Consider the following 19,229-nt stretch of genomic DNA (forward strand, 5'->3'; position numbering starts at 1 on the left):
GCAGGGGAGTGGCTAGTTATCCCAGTTCAGGATTTTCTTGCTTGTTTTAGCAGGCAGTCAGAAGCTTCTGCAGTGCAAAAAAGATTCCATCCTTCAGCAGGTGATTCTTGACTGGCTTCTCTCTCTGAAATCTCCCTGCCTGTAAGAACCTGTGCCTGAATTTACCTTTTGCAAGGAGTGTGTGGTTGTGGGATGTTGTAGGGATTGGAACAGCTCCTTAGTTAAGTTGCGATATGAAGTTGATTGAGTTTTCAAATAGTTGTTATTCTAAATTCAGTTTTCCTTTGTTCATGTTTTAACATGTTCTGTTTTGTTTAAAGCCAAGTCGTTTGACCAGCTGCATCACACCTGGAACATCCACTTCACATCTGCCTTCAAAATAAGAAAAACTTAGGATCTAGGCTACCTGCTTGAAATATTTTGAGGGGATCTGGCCTGGTCCACAGCAAGATTATGTAAATAGTGTTTGGAGGTCTTGGATAGTGAAGATGGAGGAGGTAAAATGGCATTTGCGTGGGAAGGAGCCCTGGTGAGGGGGGATGGGAGAGGGGGATGAAGAAGAGGTATACAAAGTGACAGAGAAGTAAACATTGCAGGGTGAACATTTCCTGAGAATGTTGACATGGAAGGGGAGGGAAGGGAAGATGTGTTTGGTATTGGCATCCTGCTGCAGGTGGAGGAATTGGTGGAGGATCCTTTCAATGCAGGCACTGATGGGTGGAATGTAAGGACATGGGAACCCTATCATTCTTCTGTGAAGGAAAAGAACAGATGAGTGAAGAAGTGTGGAAATGTTTGGACACAGCGCAGGGCCCCCACAACAGTGAGTAGGGGAAGAATGGGTGGGCGGCACAGTGGCACAGTGGTTAGCACTGCTGCCTTACAGCGCCAGAGACCCGGGTTCAATTCCCAACTCAGGCGACTGACTGTGTGGAGTTTGCACGTTCTCCCCGTGTCTGCGTGGGTTTCCTCTGGGTGCTCCGGTTTCCTCCCACAGTCCAAAGATGTGCAGGTCAGATGAATTGGCCATGCTAAATTGCCCATAGTGTTAGGTAAGGGGTAAATTTAGGGGCATGGGTGGGTTGCGTTTCGGTGGGTCGGTGTGGATTTGTTGGGCCGAAGGGCCTGTTTCCACACTCTAAGTAATCTAATCTAATCTAATCTAATCCTGGGTTGAGGATGAAGGAGGACATGTCAGAAGCACCCCTATGAGAGGTGACACCATTGGAATAAATACAATAGAAATAGAGGAACTGAGATAATGGAATGGAATCTTTTCCGGAAGAAGGATGTGAGGAAGTACAGTCAAGGTAACTGTTGGAGTTGGTGGGTTTGTATTGGAACTTGCTGGATAGCCTATCCCAGAACGTGAGAACAAAGAAAGGAAAGGAAGAGTCAGAGATGGACCAGATGAAGGTGAGAGAAGGATGGAAATTGAAAGCTAAATTGATTAATTTTTCCTGTTCTAGAGGAGAGCACGAAGCAGTACTGATGATATCATCGTTATATCAGAGGAAGAGGTAATTGGAAGGGGTCCAAGTCAGACTGAAACACTAATCTTTGCCACTCCCCACAGAGACAGACAGACATTGGAACCCAGGTAGGTACACCAGGTGACAACAGCAACCCACACCCACCCCCCCACCACCACCGTCAGCAGGTTTGAGAACAAAGTCAGGCTTAGACCTGAGAGAACAGAGTGCAACCAATTCAGAGGGAGACAGGTTAGAGTGGGTGAGGACAGCACAGAAACTAAGGAGACTGCTGCCACAGATGAAGAAATCAAAGTCAGGTACGATGGCAGAGGGAGGGCCCAGGTGGAGGGAAAGTATTGGAGGTGGATGAAAAGGTCAGTAGAGCAGACAGAGAACCCCTGTCTAAGATGTGGGCACAGATGCCAAAGCAATTAAAGTAATGTTTAATGATATTTCGTGCCTGATTATGCAATAAAGTGAGGGAATAAAAGGATAAAACAGTGATAAAGTCAAAGATTCATGCACCACAGAAAAATAGGTCCTTCAGTCCAATTCATCCATGCTGACCAGGTATTTTAAACTGAGCTAGTCCCACTTGCCGGGGTTTAGCCTAGATCCCTCTTGCACCTGCCCAAATGTATTTTAGGTGTTGTAATTGTACCCAGCTTTACCATTTTCTCTAGCAGTTCATTCCATACATGTACCACCCTCTGTGTGTAAACGTTGCCCCTCTGTTCCCTTTTAAATCATTCCCTCTCACCTAAACCTATGCCCTCTACCTTTACTGATCACAGATTGCTCAACATCAGACAGCAGAAGGTCAGAGGGTTTAGTAAATACATGACAAGATGTGCATTAGAAGAAAGGATTGAGTCAGAGGGAATGGGCATAGACAAATGACACAGGGGGGTGTTGGTACCAGTGAGTTGCTGGAGTTTGCAATTTTTTACACCAGACATGAAGAGAAAATGTTTCTTATTAAGGCACCAAATTAGATGAAGAATGACATGGAACTAGGGACCAGGACAGCTTTGTGGTTATATGAGGCAATTCTGATAAAAAAAGAACTCAAGACAACCTGGGCTTGAGGATTATCAGATCAACCATAATCTCATTAATGGCAATGCCAACGTGAAGGCCTGCCACTTTTCAGGAAGAATAGAAGAGCTGAGTATTGTTTAAAAAGAGAAAGACCAGAGAAGATGACAGAAGGCTACAGAAGAGAAGGATTTGGGTGTCCTCATCCATTAATCCACAAAAAGCTAGTATCTAAATGCATCAGGTAATAGACAAGGCAAATAAAATGTTAGCCTGTATTTCAAATGGAATGCAGTATAAAAATAGGAAGGTTTTGATAAAACTATACAAGACACTTGTCAGACTATAGCTGGCATTATGTGAACAATTTTTGGACCCTTTATCTCAGGAAAGATAGACTGGTTTTGGAGTCAAACAAGAGACGGTTCACTAGACTGATAGCAAGAATGGAGGGACTGTGTTATCAGGAGTGGTTGAGTAGTTTGTGGTTGTGCTCATTGGAATTTAAAAGAATAGAGGGGACTTTATTGAAACAGACAAGATTCTTAGGTGACTTGGCAGGGTAGACACAAATAGGTGTTTCTCCTCATGCCAGAGTCTAGGACCAGAGGGCATAATCTCAGAAATTGGGACTTCACCTTTAAGAGTGGAGAATCTTTCTCTCTCAGAGCGTATTAAATCTGTGGAATCATTTACAGCAGAGGGCTGTAATGGCTGGGCATTAAATGTATTCAAGGCTGAGATAGGCAGATATTTAAACAGTAAGTGAATTAAGGCCTGTATGGAAAGAGAGGGAAAGTGGAGTTGAGGCTTGTCAGATCAACCATGACTTCATTGAATGGCAGAGTAGTCTTGCTGGGCTGAATGGCTTACTTCTGCTTCTTCATTTTGTGATCTTATCATCTTATGGAAAGTGTGCATGTGGTAATGCATAGCACCGACTTTGGATCTCTGGGTGTGGGAAGAACAGTTGTCTAAAGAATAGTACATGAACTTGGAGATACCTGTAATCCTGGGTGAATTCAAAACATGAAGGATGGAACTTCAGTTGCAATCCATGTGGGTTATGTTGGAGCTGAAGACAGTCAACGAGGGAGGAGATGTTGGTGTGAAAATAAGTTTTGGTACACACTTTATCAAGCATTAGGAGGGAAATAGAAAGCAATGAAGGAGAGCCAAGCTGAAAGATTCAATAGCAATCCCATTGGAAAGAAGATCAGAACTTCTTCATTACGGACATACCTGGAAGAGAAGTGGCAATGAATTAAACACTGAAATAAAAGCAAAGTACTGCAGATTCTGGAAACTGGGAATAAAAACACAAAGCGCTAGGGAAACTCAGCAGGTCTGGCAGCATCTGTAGAAACAGAACCAGAATCATAACTGAATGGGTTTGGTTTTGCAGCCAGAATGATTGACATTTGCTTGCTATGGAGAGCCTGAGTCAGTGGTACACTATCTTGACAGTCAAAGAAGGGCTTTAAATCATTCTGAAGGTTTCAATTAGCAGGTTTGGTATCATTTCATAGAAGAAAGTGAGGACTGCAGTTGCTGGAGATCAGAGTCGAGAGTGTGGTGTTGGAAAAGCACAGCAGATCAGGCAGCATCCGAGGAGTAGGAGAATCGACATTTTGGGCATAAGCCCTTCCTCAGGCTGCTGCCTGACTTGCTGTGCTTTTCCAGCACCACACTCTCGACACTGGTATCAATTTTGTGTCCTGAGAGCTCTGCATCTGGCACAACCCACTGAAAGGTCAGTGCAGCCTCCTTAGAAAGCAAGCACATATGACAGACAGAGAAGAGAAACAAGAGAAAATCCTAGCCACTGAATTACCTAAAAGGTAGTCCGCTGCAATATCCTTATTTACTTTCAGCAGAACCTTCTGAGACCAGATCGACTTATGTATGCACCAGAATCCCACCAAACATCCCATTTGATGAATATGATCATTTTCTTCTTGAGGTGAATTCTAGGGCTACTATGAAGTGTTAATAGATTCAATACATATATGGGCTGTTTGACCTAGTTTTGGAGAATAGTGACATAAGTCAGAGGACGAATGCACCGAGTCCTACAGCACACTCCTATCACGAATACTGGTTCATCAGGCATCCTTACAAGACAGGAATTTGCCTTGATCACATCAATTCAGTGTTGTGTATTACTGTTACTTGTTTGTACTGAGGCAGTCTCATCTCTTAGAATAGGACCTTCTGATTTTGTCAGTGTATAGCAGATTATGCCTATGTGACTCAGGTTTGGGGACCTAAATGGTAGGAACACAGCAGCCTCAGATTTTGTAACAACAGGTTTCTTTCAGCTTGTTTGAATGACAGTTCGAGATGGATGAACTAATTGGCCATGGCACCATGGTATTGAAACTATTCACTGGAAGGAGGGCTTTTAATTTACATAGACTGGAAAAGTCAGACAGGCAAAGATAGCCAGGTAAGGAGTTCAAAGAATATTTTTGGGATGATTTCTTAAAACAACATATTCTGAAACTAACACGATTGCAGGTTATTGTGCAATGAGAAAGGATAAATTTATGATCTCAAACTAAAGGAACTCTAAGGTAGTAAAGATAAAATTATTAAATTTTACATTCAATTTGAGGGAGAAAGAAGTGGGTCTGAGAGGACTTTAATAAACATGAATAGGGGCAATTTCGAGAGCATGAAAGCTGCAGAGTTGAAAAGTGAATGGATAAATTAGATTGAAGAATGGCTTAATAGAGATGCAGTTGCAGGAGATAATTCATAATGTACAGAATAATACATTCCATCAAGCAAGAGCAATTCCTAGAGACAAATCTACCATTGTGGTTTACTAGAAATGTTAAAGATAGTATTCAACTTAAATTAGAATTATACAAAGGCAGATGAAGGGTCAGAAGTTCGGATAGAAGATGAAAAATATCAAAGAAAAACAAAAATGAATAAGGAAGGGAGAATTAGAGTATAAGTGAAAGCTATCCAGAAGTATTGAAACACGAAGTATGAGTTTACATGAACATTTTTAAAAAGCTAATAAAGTGAGTTTTATCCAATTTAGAGCCCAGCAAAGGAAAACCAAGACACCAATTAAGAAAAAAAAGAAGTGAACATGAACGCAAACCAGAGAGAATCATAAGAGTGAACTACAAAAGCAGACTACAAAAGAAAAAGATTATTCTGGATAAATATGGCCTATTAAAGGTGCAGGCCAGACAATTTATAATGAAAGACAGGGTAAAAATGGCTGAGAAACTGAACAATCACTTTGTGCCTGTCTTCACAGAAAGTGATATAGAAAATCTCCCAAAAAATCCAAAGTTCTTGGGAAACTGAGGTACTAAACATAATTAGTATGGAGCTGGTGCTTCAAAGGTTAACTGAATTGAAGATTGATGGACAAGATGAGCTTCACCCCAGCGTGATGGCAGAATTGGGTTAAGAGATTGTGGATGTATAAGTGGTATCTTTCATAGTTCTATGGATCCTGGAAAAGTTCTTGCAGACTGTAAAGTAGTTAATGTAATTCTGCTAGTTAAGCAGGAAGGGTGAGGGAAAATAGAAAACTACAGTTGTATAGAAAATATTGACATATATAGACAATATGATGACTGAACAATTAGCAGAAACTGGCACACTTTGGTTGAATTAGTATGGATTAATGAAATAGAAGTCATGTTTGACAATTTGCGAGAGTTTTTGAGGATGGTGATTATAGCATAGCTAAAGGAGAACCAGTGGTGCATTTGGATTTGTAGAAGGTTATTGATAGGTCCCTACACATGAAGGTATTAAATAATGAGATTGTATGGGATTAGGTGTAATTGGTTAAAGACAGAAAGTATTAATAAGTGGATCATTTTCAGAATGGCTGGCTTTTTCTAGTGGATACCATAAGGGCCAGTGCTATGTTTACAGCTGTTTACAATCCATTAATTGATTTGGATGTTTGGTCCAATTATAATATTTACGAATTCATCAAAGACATCAAAACCGGATGAGAATATTGTACATGTTGTAAGGAAAATGCAAGGAAGGTTCAAGAGGTCTTACAAAGGCTAAGTGAATAGGCTAGAACATAGCAAATGGAATATAATGTGGTTAAATACTTGAGTTATTTACTTGGCTAGAGAAAAAAGAACAACAGAATATTTCTTTAATAGCGAGAGATTGGGAAGTGCAAGTTTTCAAAGGGTATCCTTGTTCATGAGTCACTAAAAGTCAGCATGCAGATGCATCAAGCAATTAGGAAGACAATTGTTATATTGTGCTGCATGACAAAAGGATTTAAATCCTGGAGTAAAGATGATTTTCTGCAATTGAATAGAGACTTGGCGAGATCTCATTTAATAGTAAGGTCCTGGGGAGTGTTGCTGAACAAAGAGACCTGTGGGTGCAAGTTCATAGTTCCTTGAAAGTGGAGTCTCAGGCAGATAGGATAGTGAAGAAGACATTTAGTATGCTTTCCTTTATTGGTCAGAGGATTGAGTACAGGAGTTGGGAGGTTGCAGCTGTATGGTACATTGGTTAGGCCACTTTTGGAATATTATGTGCAATTCTGGTTTCTCTCCTATAGGAAGGATCTTGTGAAACTTGAAAGAGTTCAGAAAAGATTTACAAGGATGTTGTCAGGGTTAGAGGGTTTGAGTGATAGGGAGGGACTGAAAAAGCTGAGGCTGTTTTCCCTGGAGCATTGGAGGCTGATGGGTGATCTTACAGAGGTTTATAAAATCATGAGTGATAGTGGATAGTGTGAATAGACAAGCTCCTTTCCCCGGGTTGGGCGAGTCCAGAACTAGAGGGCATGGTTTAGGATGAGAGGAGAAAGATTTAAAAGCGACCTAAGGGGCAACTTTTTCCCACAAAGGGTGCTATGTGTATGGAATGAGCTGCCAGAGGAAGTGGTGGAGGCTGGTGCAATTAAAACATTTGAAAGACATCTGGATGGGCACATGAATAGGAAGAGTATAGAAGGCTTGGGGCCAAGTGCTGGCAAATAGGACAAATTAATTTAGGATAGCTGATCATGGATGAGTTGGACTGAAACATCTGCTTCCCTGCTGTTCATCTCTATGACTCTATGATCTCACTTGGGGTATTGTGTATCAAAGGGAGGATATAATTGCCCTCGAGGGGGAAACATTAAAATTCACCAGATTAATCCTTTGGATGGCAGGATTGTTTTATGAGGAGAAATTGAGGAAACTAGATTGAGTAGAGATTGGATATTCTCAAGGACTGCAGCCTACCTCTTCTCTGCCCACTAAAACTCACCCCTCCCACCAAAAGTAAGAAAAGTCATGTATCATAAAACCTAAATAATTATGGTAAATGTAATGGCAGAGCCCTTTGATGAACCACTGCTGTTATAACATTGTCCACAATACAATACAGCAACAAATAATGACAATCAAATTTGTCAAAATATTTGATACTTAACTGTTCCTGACTCCTCAGCTGGCATGCTGCAGTGACCACTAACTGCCCACTGGGACAGTTATTCATAGGACTTTTCAAACTCACATTAAAATAGCATGGAGAGAGAAAATTAACATTTCCAGAAAGGATTTACTATGGTGACCTTAGCCTTAAAAGAGGACCGTGTGAGGTCATGACTTAAAGCCATCCTTACCTGCAAAAAGGCCATACCAAAACAGTGCAACATTCTGACAGCACTGCAAATTTCAAATAAATCCAAAGATTTTAAACTTTTTACATTCCCATCTCCCATCATCAGATGAAAATCTGGCACATATTAAATGATGTACTTCCTTTGAGTTAACTGCATAGTTGTAATGTGCGACACAAGTTCATCACTAACAATTTGTAATGAAGTTTTAAGAAATAAAATAGGCCTCTTTCTCATGGATTCTGCCAGTGTTTACCAATCCATTTTCAGTGGGGTGCAATGTTCAGAGCACCATTGAACTCGATTGAGACTTGCTTGCACTCTGGAGGCATTTAGCCTTCTTAAAATTAGTTTATACTGTCAAGGTAATTAATTTATAGTTTATATTTTATAGATTTAAATTTTGAAATAATTTAGCACAAAAATAAACTTGTATCCTTCTAAATTCAAATCTGTGAGAAGTCTTGCATTTAGATTGAAAAAAAACCACAATATGAGAATTCACAAAATGAGTGGACACTATGAATGCCCTATTTCATTGGTTGTATTTTAGCACTGGTAAAAATGCTATCCTCCGGGGACATTTCTTGCGTACGTTTAAAAATTGGCTCAATAAACTTAATTTCAACTTAATATCACAGTGCCAGGAATGAAGCATGAAATGCCATAAATGTAATGCACATAAACAGCAGTGATATAATTTGTGCTTTTAATCTGATTAAATAAACAGCTTCATTGGTCTATTAATGAATGTCTTCCACTTAGCCATTATCTAAATACATTTACCTAAATGTTGATGTTCCGTCCATTTTGCCACGTTTAGACAAAGCTTCAGGTTTTGGTTTGTAGTTTTCCCTGGGCTTGATATCTCCATATGAAGGGTATTTTTCATTGTATTCGGTCAGCAGACAAGGCTGCAGAGTTTTGTCGTGGAATCCTGTTGGCATATGTGGGCAGTGATGCCGCCTGTTAAAGGAAAGGAAATAAGATTTACTGATGCAGTTTCTTTTATTATGATCAGGAATGAAAATAAAAATAACTATAAAACAAATAGCTTCAGTGTGCTTAGTGGTACAAAATGCAATCTTGAATTTATGTGTTCTATTGGCCTTAATCAATTACTTAAAGGATGATTACCCCATACAAATTAGTGAGCTCGGCTTATACTCAGAGCAGAGAGAAATAAGCTAAGTGTTAATAACAAGAACTAACTTATTTAATGTTCATATCAATTAAGTAAATGACAAAGCAATATCCGTGTGTAATGTTCTCAAGTTGTACATGATATGCATAAATAGTGGGAAAATAGTGGAAATCATATAACAAGTGACCAACTTTGGATTGGGTTCAATTCTGCTTAAGTAGCTTCCCTAGAGGCTTTGTTATAAGGTCTTTTTGTTAATAAGATGATGCCTCATAAATAAAGTGCCATAGTCACATTTGCTGATGGATCAGAATTTTTATTTTCTATTTAATGGAATTTGAGTGTTGCTGCAAAGTCTAAGAAGCATTGCCCATCCCCAACTGCCCTTGAGAAAGTGGTGGTGAGCCACATTCATATTCTATACAAATCCGCCTAACATAAATATACCTACAGTGCTGTAAGGAAGAGAGTTGCAGGATTTTGATGCAGTGAAGGAATTTTAAAACTCCTTTCTTTTTATTCTCACATGGGATGTACTAGTTGCTATCTGGGCCAGCATTTATTGACTGCCCCTAGTCCCTCTTCAAAAGGTGGTGCCTCCTTGAACTGCTAATCCACAATGCTGTTAGGGAGGGAATTCCAGGATTTTGACCCAATGACAGTGGAGGAACAGTGATGTATCTCCAAGTCAGGATGATGAGTGGCTAGGAAAGGAACTTGCATGTGGTGGTATCTCATACTTGTGTAGTGCAAATGTTACTCACCACTTCTCAGTTCAAGCCTAAATATTGTCCAGGTCGTGCTGCATATGGACATGGGTTGCTTTGATATCTAAGGAGTTGAGATGACTCTGAACACTATGCAAATATGGATGAATAATCCCTGTCCTAACCTTAAGATGAAAGGAAGGTCAATAATGAAGTATTTGAAGATTGTTGGAAAATCTGTCTATCTCTCTCCTCCTTAAGTTAATTCAGTGTCCTAGTGTCCACTGCATTCTGGGGTAGTGAGTTTCACAGACTCACAATGCTTTGATAAAAGTAATTCCTTCTCATCTCTGTCACCCTTTAGCCGAAAGCTATGACCTCTTATTCCAGACTGACATACAAGGGGAAACATCCATTCCATGTTCTCTTTGTCCATCCCCTTTAGAATCTTCTATACTTCCACTAGATCTTCTCACATCCTTATAACTCCACTGAGTATAGCTCTGAGCTGCTCAATCTCTCTTTATAAGACAAGTCTTTCATCTCTGGAATTGATGTTCTGGGTGTCCACAGATTCAGCATTAATAAAAATTAGGAGCTGATCAAAAGCTTGATCAAAGGTTTTAAGAACTGACGTAAAAAGAAGAGAGAAAGTAAACATTTAGGGAGGAAGTTCTGGAATTTAGGCATCAAAAAGCATAGCAGCCAACAGTGGAGTGAAGGCAAATAAGAGATATGGAAAGGGTCAGAATTGGAAATATGTAACAAATCCCGTAGAAGATCTTATGGCATAGTTGTAAATTACGAACTCTGCCCCAAAACCCTCTCAGCCCATTCCAAAACACCTAATGGCAGTCAATGAGAGCAGGTCAGGCAGCCAGCAGAAGGAAATGGCAAGCCACTACAGTATTTTGCCCATAATTCTTTGATATATTTATTCATGGGATGGGGGTGTCACTGACTGGCCAGCATTTACTGCCTGTTCCTAGTTACCCCTGAGAAGGTGTTGGTGAGCAGCCTTCTTGAACTGCCAGAGTCCATCTGTTGTGGGTGACCCGTAATTCCATAAAGAAGAGTGTTCCAGGAGTTTCCACAGTGACAGTGAAGGAATGGTGATTTTTCTTTCCAAGTCAGGATGGCGAATGGCTTGGAGGGGAACTTGCAGGTTCCTGTAAATCTAACTCAGTAGTGGGAAGATTATTCAAAGGATTTTTAAGGGACGAATATGACTGCATTTGAAAACCAAAAAATAATCAGGGACAGTCAGCATGGATTTGTTAAGGGAAGGTCATATTTGATTAATTTGATTTTTTTTTGATGAAGTAAGCAGGAATGGTGATAATAGCAATGCATTTGATATCGTTCTAAATGGACTTTAGCAAGGCTTTTGATAAGGGCCAACTTGTCAAGAAATTAAGAGCACATGGGATCCAAGGCAAAGTGGCACATTGGATCCAAAATTGGCTGAGAGATAGGAAGCAGATGGATACTTTTGTGATTGAAAGTCTGTTGTGAGGTAGCTCAGATATCAGTGCTACTGCTATTTATGATGTAGAACAATAATTTAGACTTCGATGATGCTTTGATAGGTTTATGAATACACAATAGACAATAGGTGCAGGAGTAGGCCATTCTGCCCTTCGAGCCTGCACCACCAGGCTCGAAGGGCAGAAAAAAATTCTGTGCTCTTCTTGGTCCCATAATGGAAACATGGACACTGTTTTCAGATCATGGCTGATCATCCTTAATCAGTATCCTGTTCCTGCCTTATCTCCATAACCCTTGATTCCACTATCCTTGAGAGCTCTATCCAACTCTTTCTTAAATGAATCCTGAAACTGGGCCTCCACTGCCCTTTGGGGCAGAGCATTCCACACAGCCACCACTCTCTGGGTGAAGACGTTTCTCCTCATCTCTGTCCTAAATGGTCTACCCCGTATTTTTAAGCTGTGTCCTCTGGTTCGGCACTCACCCATCAGCGGAAACATGTTTCCTGCCTCCAGAGTGTCCAATCCTTTAATAATCTTATATGTCTCAATCAGATCCCCTCTCAGTCTTCTAAACTCAAGGGTATACAAGCCCAGTCGCTCCAGTCTTTCAGTGTAAGGTAGATAACTACTCCAGGAATTGACCTCGTGAACCTATGCTGCACTCCCTTAATAGCCAGAATGTCTTTCCTCAAATTTGGAGACCAGAACTGCACACAGTACTCCAGGTGTGGTTTCACAAGGGCCCTGTACAGCTGCAGAAGAACCTCTTTGCTTCTACACTTAATCCCTCTTGTTATGAAGGCCAGCATGCTATTAGCCTTCTTCACTACCTGCTGTACCTATATGCTTACCTTCATTGACTGGTTTTCAAGAACACCCAGATCTCTCTGTACTGCCCCTTTACCTAAATTTATTCCATTTAGGTAGCAATCTGCCTTCCTGTTCTTGCCACCAAAGTGGATAACCATACATTTATCCACATTAAACTGCATCTGCCATGCATCTGACCACTCACCTAACCTGTCCAGGTCACCCTGTAATCTCCTAACACCCTCATCACATTTCACCCTGCCACCCAGCTTAGTATCGTCAGCAAATTTGCTAATGTTATTGCTAATACCATCTTCTATATCATTAACATATATTATAAAATGCTACGGTCCCAGTACAGATCCCTGCTGTACCCCACTGGTCACTGCCTGCCATTCCGAAATGGAGCCGTTTATCACTACTCTTTGTTTCCTAGCAACCAGGAGAAAGTGAGGACTGCAGATGCTGGAGATCAGAGCTGAAAATGTGTTGCTGGAAAAGCGCAGCAGGTCAGGCAGCATCCAAGGAGCAGGAGAATCGACGTTTCGGGCATGAGCCCTTCTTCAGGAATGAGGAAAGTGTGCCCAGCAGGTTAAGATAAAAGGTAGGGAGGAGGGACTTGGGGGAGGGGTGTTGGAAATGTGATAGGTGGAAGGAGGTTAAGGTGAGGGTGATAGGCTGGAGGGGGATTGGGGGTGGAGAGGTCAGGAAGAAAATTGCAGGTTAGGAAGGTGGTGCTGAGTTCAAGGGTTGGGACTGAGACAAGGTGGGAGAAGGAGAAATGAGGAAACTGGAGAAATCTGAGTTCATCCCTTATGGTTGGAGGGTTCCTAGGCGGAAGAAGAGGCGCTCTTCCTCCAGCCGTCGTGTTGCTATGGTCTGGCGATGGAGGAGTCCAAGGACCTGCATATCCTTGGTGGATAGCAACACGACGGCTGGAGGAAGAGAGCCTCATCTTCTGCTTAGGAACCCTCCAACCACAAGGGATGAACTCAGATTTCTCCAGTTTCATCATTTCCTCTCCCCCCACCTTGTCTCAGTCTCAACCCTCAGACTCAGCACCACCTTCCTAACCTGCAATCTTCTTCCTGACCTCTCCGCCCCCACCCCTCCCCCCCAGCCTATCACCCTCACCTTAACCTCCTTCCACCTATCGCATTTCCAACACCCCTCCCCCAAGTCCCTCCTCCCTACCTTTTATCTTAGCCTGCTGGGCACACTTTCCTATCAGCCAACCAACTTTCAATCCAAGTTAATACTTTGCCCCCAATACCATGCGCCCTAATTTTGCTGACTAACCGCCTATGTGGGACTTTATCAAAAGCTTTCTAAAAGTCCAGGTACACTACATCTACTGGATCTCCCTCGTCCATCTTCAGAGCTACATTCTCAAAAAATTCCAGAAGATTAGTCAAGCATGATTTCCCCTTCATAAATCCATGCTGACTCTGACCTATCCTGTTACTACTATCCAGATGAGTCGTAATTTCATCCTTTATAATAGACTCCAGCATCTTTCCCACCACTGAGGTCAGACTAACTGGTCTATAATTTCCTGTTTTCTCTCTCCCACCTTTCTTAAAAAGTGGTACAACATTAGCCACTCTCCAATCTGTAGGAACTGATCCTGAATCTATCGAACTCTGGAAAATAATCACCAACACATCCACGATTTCTCGAGCCACCTCCTTCAGTACCCTGGGATGTAGACTTAGGAAGGCTTTGGAGGGATATGGGTTGGGTGCTGGCAAGTGGGACTAGATTGGGTTGGGATAGCTGATCGGCATGGATGAGTTGGACTGAAAGCTCTGTTTCTGTGTTGCACATCTCTATGACTCTATATAGGGAATATGATCAAGAAGTTTGTGGCTGACACAAAAATTGGTTGAGTGTAAATTAGGACAATTGACAAAAACTGCAAGATATCGATGGAGTGGTCAGGTAGGCAGAGCAGTGGCAAATGGAATTCAATGCAGAAATGGGCATGATAATGCACTTGAGGAGACAAGGCAAGGGATTACACTGTAAATGGAGTACTGGAGATCAGAAGCATTTTTGGTATGTGTTTCACAGATTCCTGAAGGTAACAGGGTAGGTAGATAAGCTGGTTAAGAAGAAATATGGGATACATGTTTTTATTTGTAAAGGCATAGCATGCAAGAGCAGGGAGGTTATGCTGGAACTTTATAAAATATGAGGTAGGACACAGCTGCATGTAGTTCTTGTTAGCACATTCTATGAAGGATGTGGGGTCCTCTTGTGATGCAGTGGTAGTGTTCCTACTCCTGAACCAAGAGACCCCGGTTCAAGTTTTTTAAAATTCATTTGTGGGACTTGGGTCTCACTGGCTGGCCAGCATTGATAGCCCATCCATATTTGCCCCTGAGAAGGTGGTGGTGAGCTGCTTTCTTGAAACGCTGCAGTTTACTTGCTGTGGGTTAACCCACAATGCCTGTAGGGAGGGAATTCCAGGATTTTGACCCAACGGCTCTGAAGGAACTAAAATACATTTCCAAGTCAGGGTGGTGAGTGACTTGGAGGAGAACTTGCAGGTGGTGGTGTTCTCAAGTACCTGCTGCTCTTGTCCTTCTAGATAGAAGTGGTCATAGATTTGGAAGGTGCTGTCTAAGGATCTTTGGTGAATTTCTGCAGTGCACCTTGTAGATATTACACACTGCTGCTACTGAGCATTGGTGGTGGAGGGATTGAATGTTTGTAGATGTGGTGCCACTCAAGTGGGTTGCTTTGTCCTGGATGGTGTCAAACTTCTTGAGTGTTGTTGGAGCTGTACCCACCCAGGCAAGTGGGGAATATTCCATCACACTCCTGACTTGTGCCTTGTAGATGGTGGATAGAATTTGGGGTGTCAGGAGGTGAGTTACTTGTCGCAGTATCCCTAGTCTTTGACCTCTTCTTGTAGGCACTGTGTTTATGTGATGAGTCCAGAGTTTCTGGTCAATAGTGCCAAGGATGTTGACAGTGGGGAATTCAGTGATGGTAATACCATTGAATGGCAAAGGACAGTGGTTAGAATGTCTTTTATTGGTGCTGGTCATTGTCTGGCAGTTATGTGGCATGAATGTTACTTCCACTTGTTGGTCCAAGCTTGGATATTGTCCAGATCTTGTTGCATTTGTGCATGGACTGCTTCAGTATTTGGGGAGTTGCTAATGGTGCTAAACACTATGCAATCATCGGCGAATATTCCCACTTCTGACCTTATGATAGAGAAGGTCGTTAGTGAAGCAGCTGAAGATTGATGGGCCTAGGACACCCTGAGGGATTCCTATAGAGATGTGCTGGAGCTGAGATGACTGACTCTTCACAACCACAACCATCTTTCTTTGTGTTAGATATGACACAGGTGTTTGCCCCCTGATACCCATTGATTCTAGTTTTGTCAGGGCTCCTTGATGCCATACTCAGTCAAGTACGACCTTGATATCAAAGGCTGTCACTCTCACCTCACCTGTGGAATTCAGCCTTTTTGTCCATGTTTGAACCAAGGCTGTATTGAGATCAGGAGCTGAGTGACCCTAACAAAACCCAAACTAAGCATCACTAAGCAGGTTGTTGCTGACCAGGTGCTACTTGGAGGCACTGTTGATGACAACTTCTATCACGTTACCGATGATGGAGAGTAGACTGATTGGGTGGTAATTGGCCAGGTTGGATTTGTCCTGCTTTTTGTGTTCAGGACATACCTGGGCAGTTTTCCACATTGTTGGGTAGATGCCAATGTTATAACTATACTGGAAGAGCTTGGCTAGGGGAGAGGCAAGTTCTGGAGCACATGTCTTCAGTATTATTGCTGGAATGTTATCAGGGCTCATTACCTTTGCAGTATTCAGTGCCTCGAGCCGTTTCTTGTTATCACGTGGAGTGAATCAAATTGGCTGGAGACAGATATCTTTGATGCTGGGGATCACTGCAGAAGCCCAAGATGGATCATCCACTCAGCTTTGTTGACTAAAGATTGTTGTGAATGCATCAGCTTTATCTTTTGCACTGATGTGCTGGGCTCCTCCATCATTGAGGTTGGGGATATTTGTGGAGGCTCCTCCTCCAGTGAATTGTCCACCAACATTCATGACTGGATGTGGAAGGACTGCAGAGCTTAGACATGATCCATTGGTTGTGGAATCGCTTAGCTCTATCACTTGCCTCTTGTGCTGTGTGACATGCAAGTAGTCCTGTTTGGTAGCTTCACCAGGTTGACAGCTCATTTTTAGATATGCCTGATGCTGCATGCCCTCCTGCCCTCTCCATTGAACCAAGGTTGATCCCCTGGCTTGATGGTAATGGTTGAGTGGGGGAATATGCCAAGCCATGAGGTTGTAGATTGTGGTGGAGTACAATTCTGCTGCTGTTGATGGCCCACAGTGCCTCGTGGATGCCCAGATCTTGAGCTGCTAGATTGGTTTGAAGTCTGTCCCATTTAGCATGGTGATAGTGCCACACAACACGATGGAGGGTACTCTCAATGTGGAGGTGGGACTTTGTCTCAAGGACAGTGCGATGATCACTTTTACCTATACTGTCATGTACTGATGCTTCCGTAGCTGACAGATTAGTAAAGATGAGGTGAAGTATCTTTTTTCCTCTTGTTGGTTCCTTCACCACCTATTGCAGACCCAGTCTAGCAGTTATATCCTTTAGGACCCCACCCAGCTCGATCAGTAATGCTGCTGCTGAGCCACTCTTGGTGGTGGACATTGAAATACCCCAACTAGAGTACATTTTACATCCTTGCCACACTCACTGCTTCCTCCAAGTGTTGTTCAACATGGAGGAATACTGATTCATCAGCCAAAGGAGGACCGTACGTGGTAATCAGTAAGAGGTTTCCTTATCCATGTTTAAATCGAGGCCATGAGACTTCATGGGGTCTGGAGTCAATGTCAAGGACTCCGAGGGCAACTCCCTCCCAACTGTATACCACTGTGCCACCATGTCTGCTGGGTCTGTCCTGCCTGTGGGACAGGCCATATCCAAGGATGATAATGGTGGTGTCTGGGGTGCTATCTGTAAGGTATGATTCCGTAAGAATGACTATATCAGGCTGCCATTTGACTAGTCTGTAAGAGAGCTCTCCCAATTTCGGCACTAGCCCCCAGATGTTGGTAAGGAGAACGTTGCATGGTCGAGAGGAGGGCTGTTTGTGTTTTTGCCGTTGTCTTTTCTGGTTTCAAGGTCAATGCCAAGTGGTCCGTCTGGTTTCATTTCTTTTGTTGTGACTTTCCAACGATTGATACAACTGAGTGGCTTGCTCAGCCGATACAGACTGCAGTTGAGAGTCAACCACATTGCTGTGGCTCTGGAGTCACATGTAGGCCAAAACAGGTAAGGATGACAGTTTCCTTCCTTAAAGGACATGAGTGAACCAGATGGGTTTTTCCAACAATTGCAGTCGACTCTTAATTCCAGATTTTTACTTATTGAATTCAAATTCCACCATCTGCTGTGGTGGGATTTGAACCCAGGTCCCCAGAACATTATTCTGGGTTAATAGTCGAGTAATAATACCACTAGGCCATCGCCTCCCTTGCTCCAGAGTTGTGTTATAATATCTGGAATACTGCATATAGTTCTGGTTGCCACATTACCAAAAAGATGTGGATGCTTTGGAGAGGGTGCAGAGGAGGTTCACCTGGGTTTGCCTGGTATTGGGGGGGGGGGGGGGGGGGCGCTAGCTATGAAGAGAGGTTGAGTAGATTAGGATTATTTTCATTAGAAAGATGAAGATTGAGCGGGGACCTGATTGAGGTCTACAAAATCATGAGAGGTATAGACAGGGTGGATAGCAAGAAGATTTTTCCCAGAGTGGGGGGGACTCAATTACTAGGGATCATGAGTTCAAAGTGAGAGGGGAAGGATTTAGGGGAAAGATATGCATGGAAAGTTCTTCATGCAGAGGGTGGTGGGTGCCTGGAATGCATTGCAAGCGGAGGCAGACACGATAGTGCCATTTAAGATGTATCTAGACAGAAAGTGAATGGGCAGGGAGAAAAGGGATACAGACCCTTAGAAAATAGGCGACAAGTTTAGATAGAGGATCTTGATTGAAGCAGGCTTGGAGGTCCGAAGGACCTGTTCCTGTGCTGTAATTTTCTTTGTTCTTTGTTCTATCTCTGAACAGGTTAATTAGGAACATAGTTGTATGAAGAATGTAATTATACCAAAGAGGGCACAGAGACACTTTACCAGGATGTTGCTTGGGCTGGTGGGCCTGAGCTATGAAGTAATGTTGGATAGGCTAGGGTTATTGTCTTGGGAGCAATGAAGGTTGAGAGGGGACCTGGCAGAAGTGTGGAACATTATGAGGGACATAGATGAGATGGATAGAACAGCTGTCTTTCTATTTGTAAAGGGGTCAATAAGTGAGGTATGCATTTAGGATAAGAGTTAGAAGCTAAAAGGAGAGTTGAGGAGATTATTTTCACCCAGAAGGGTTGGGAGTCTGGAATTCACTGCTTGGAAGGGTAATTGAGTCAAAAACTCTTGTAACATTTAAACAGTCTTAGATATTCACTGATATTACCATAGACTTCAGGAAAATGGAATTAGTGTAGTATGATCAGATCTTTGTTGATCAACAAGGACACAATGAGCTGAATGACCTCCTTCTATGCTATAAATGTCAATAAGCAAATGTTACTTTTCAGTCAAAACTGAATGATTTTTGTCAAGTTCTTGCAACATATGAACATAGATTGCTTCAGTATTAGATGATTTGTGAACAGTATTGAACAGTGCAATCATCAGGGCACACTTCTCATCTTGTGTTAGAGGGAAGGTCATTGATAAAACAAGCTGAAGATCTTTAGGCCTAAGACACTACTCTGAGGAACTCTTGCAATGATATCCTGGAGCTGAGATGTTTGTTCTCTGACAACCACAACCATTTCCCTATGCGTCTAGTATGATGCCAACCAGCAGAGA

General features: G+C 42.3%; 1 protein-coding gene across 1 annotated transcript in view; it reads right to left on the reverse strand.

Moving 5' to 3' along the window:
- The window catches only part of saxo2 (stabilizer of axonemal microtubules 2), a 49,147-nt gene that overhangs the window by 11,829 nt on the left and 18,089 nt on the right, over positions 1-19,229 (reverse strand). Inside the window, exon 2 of the mRNA XM_043677068.2 lies at positions 8,923-9,102. Within this exon, the coding sequence (XP_043533003.2) occupies positions 8,923-9,102 (180 nt within the window). The remainder of the gene's footprint in view (positions 1-8,922; positions 9,103-19,229) is intronic.

Source organism: Chiloscyllium plagiosum, unplaced genomic scaffold, assembly GCF_037043375.1.
Source record: "Chiloscyllium plagiosum isolate Xiang-an unplaced genomic scaffold, Cpla_swu_hap1 HiC_scaffold_39, whole genome shotgun sequence".
Taxonomy (NCBI): Eukaryota; Metazoa; Chordata; class Chondrichthyes; order Orectolobiformes; family Hemiscylliidae; genus Chiloscyllium; species Chiloscyllium plagiosum.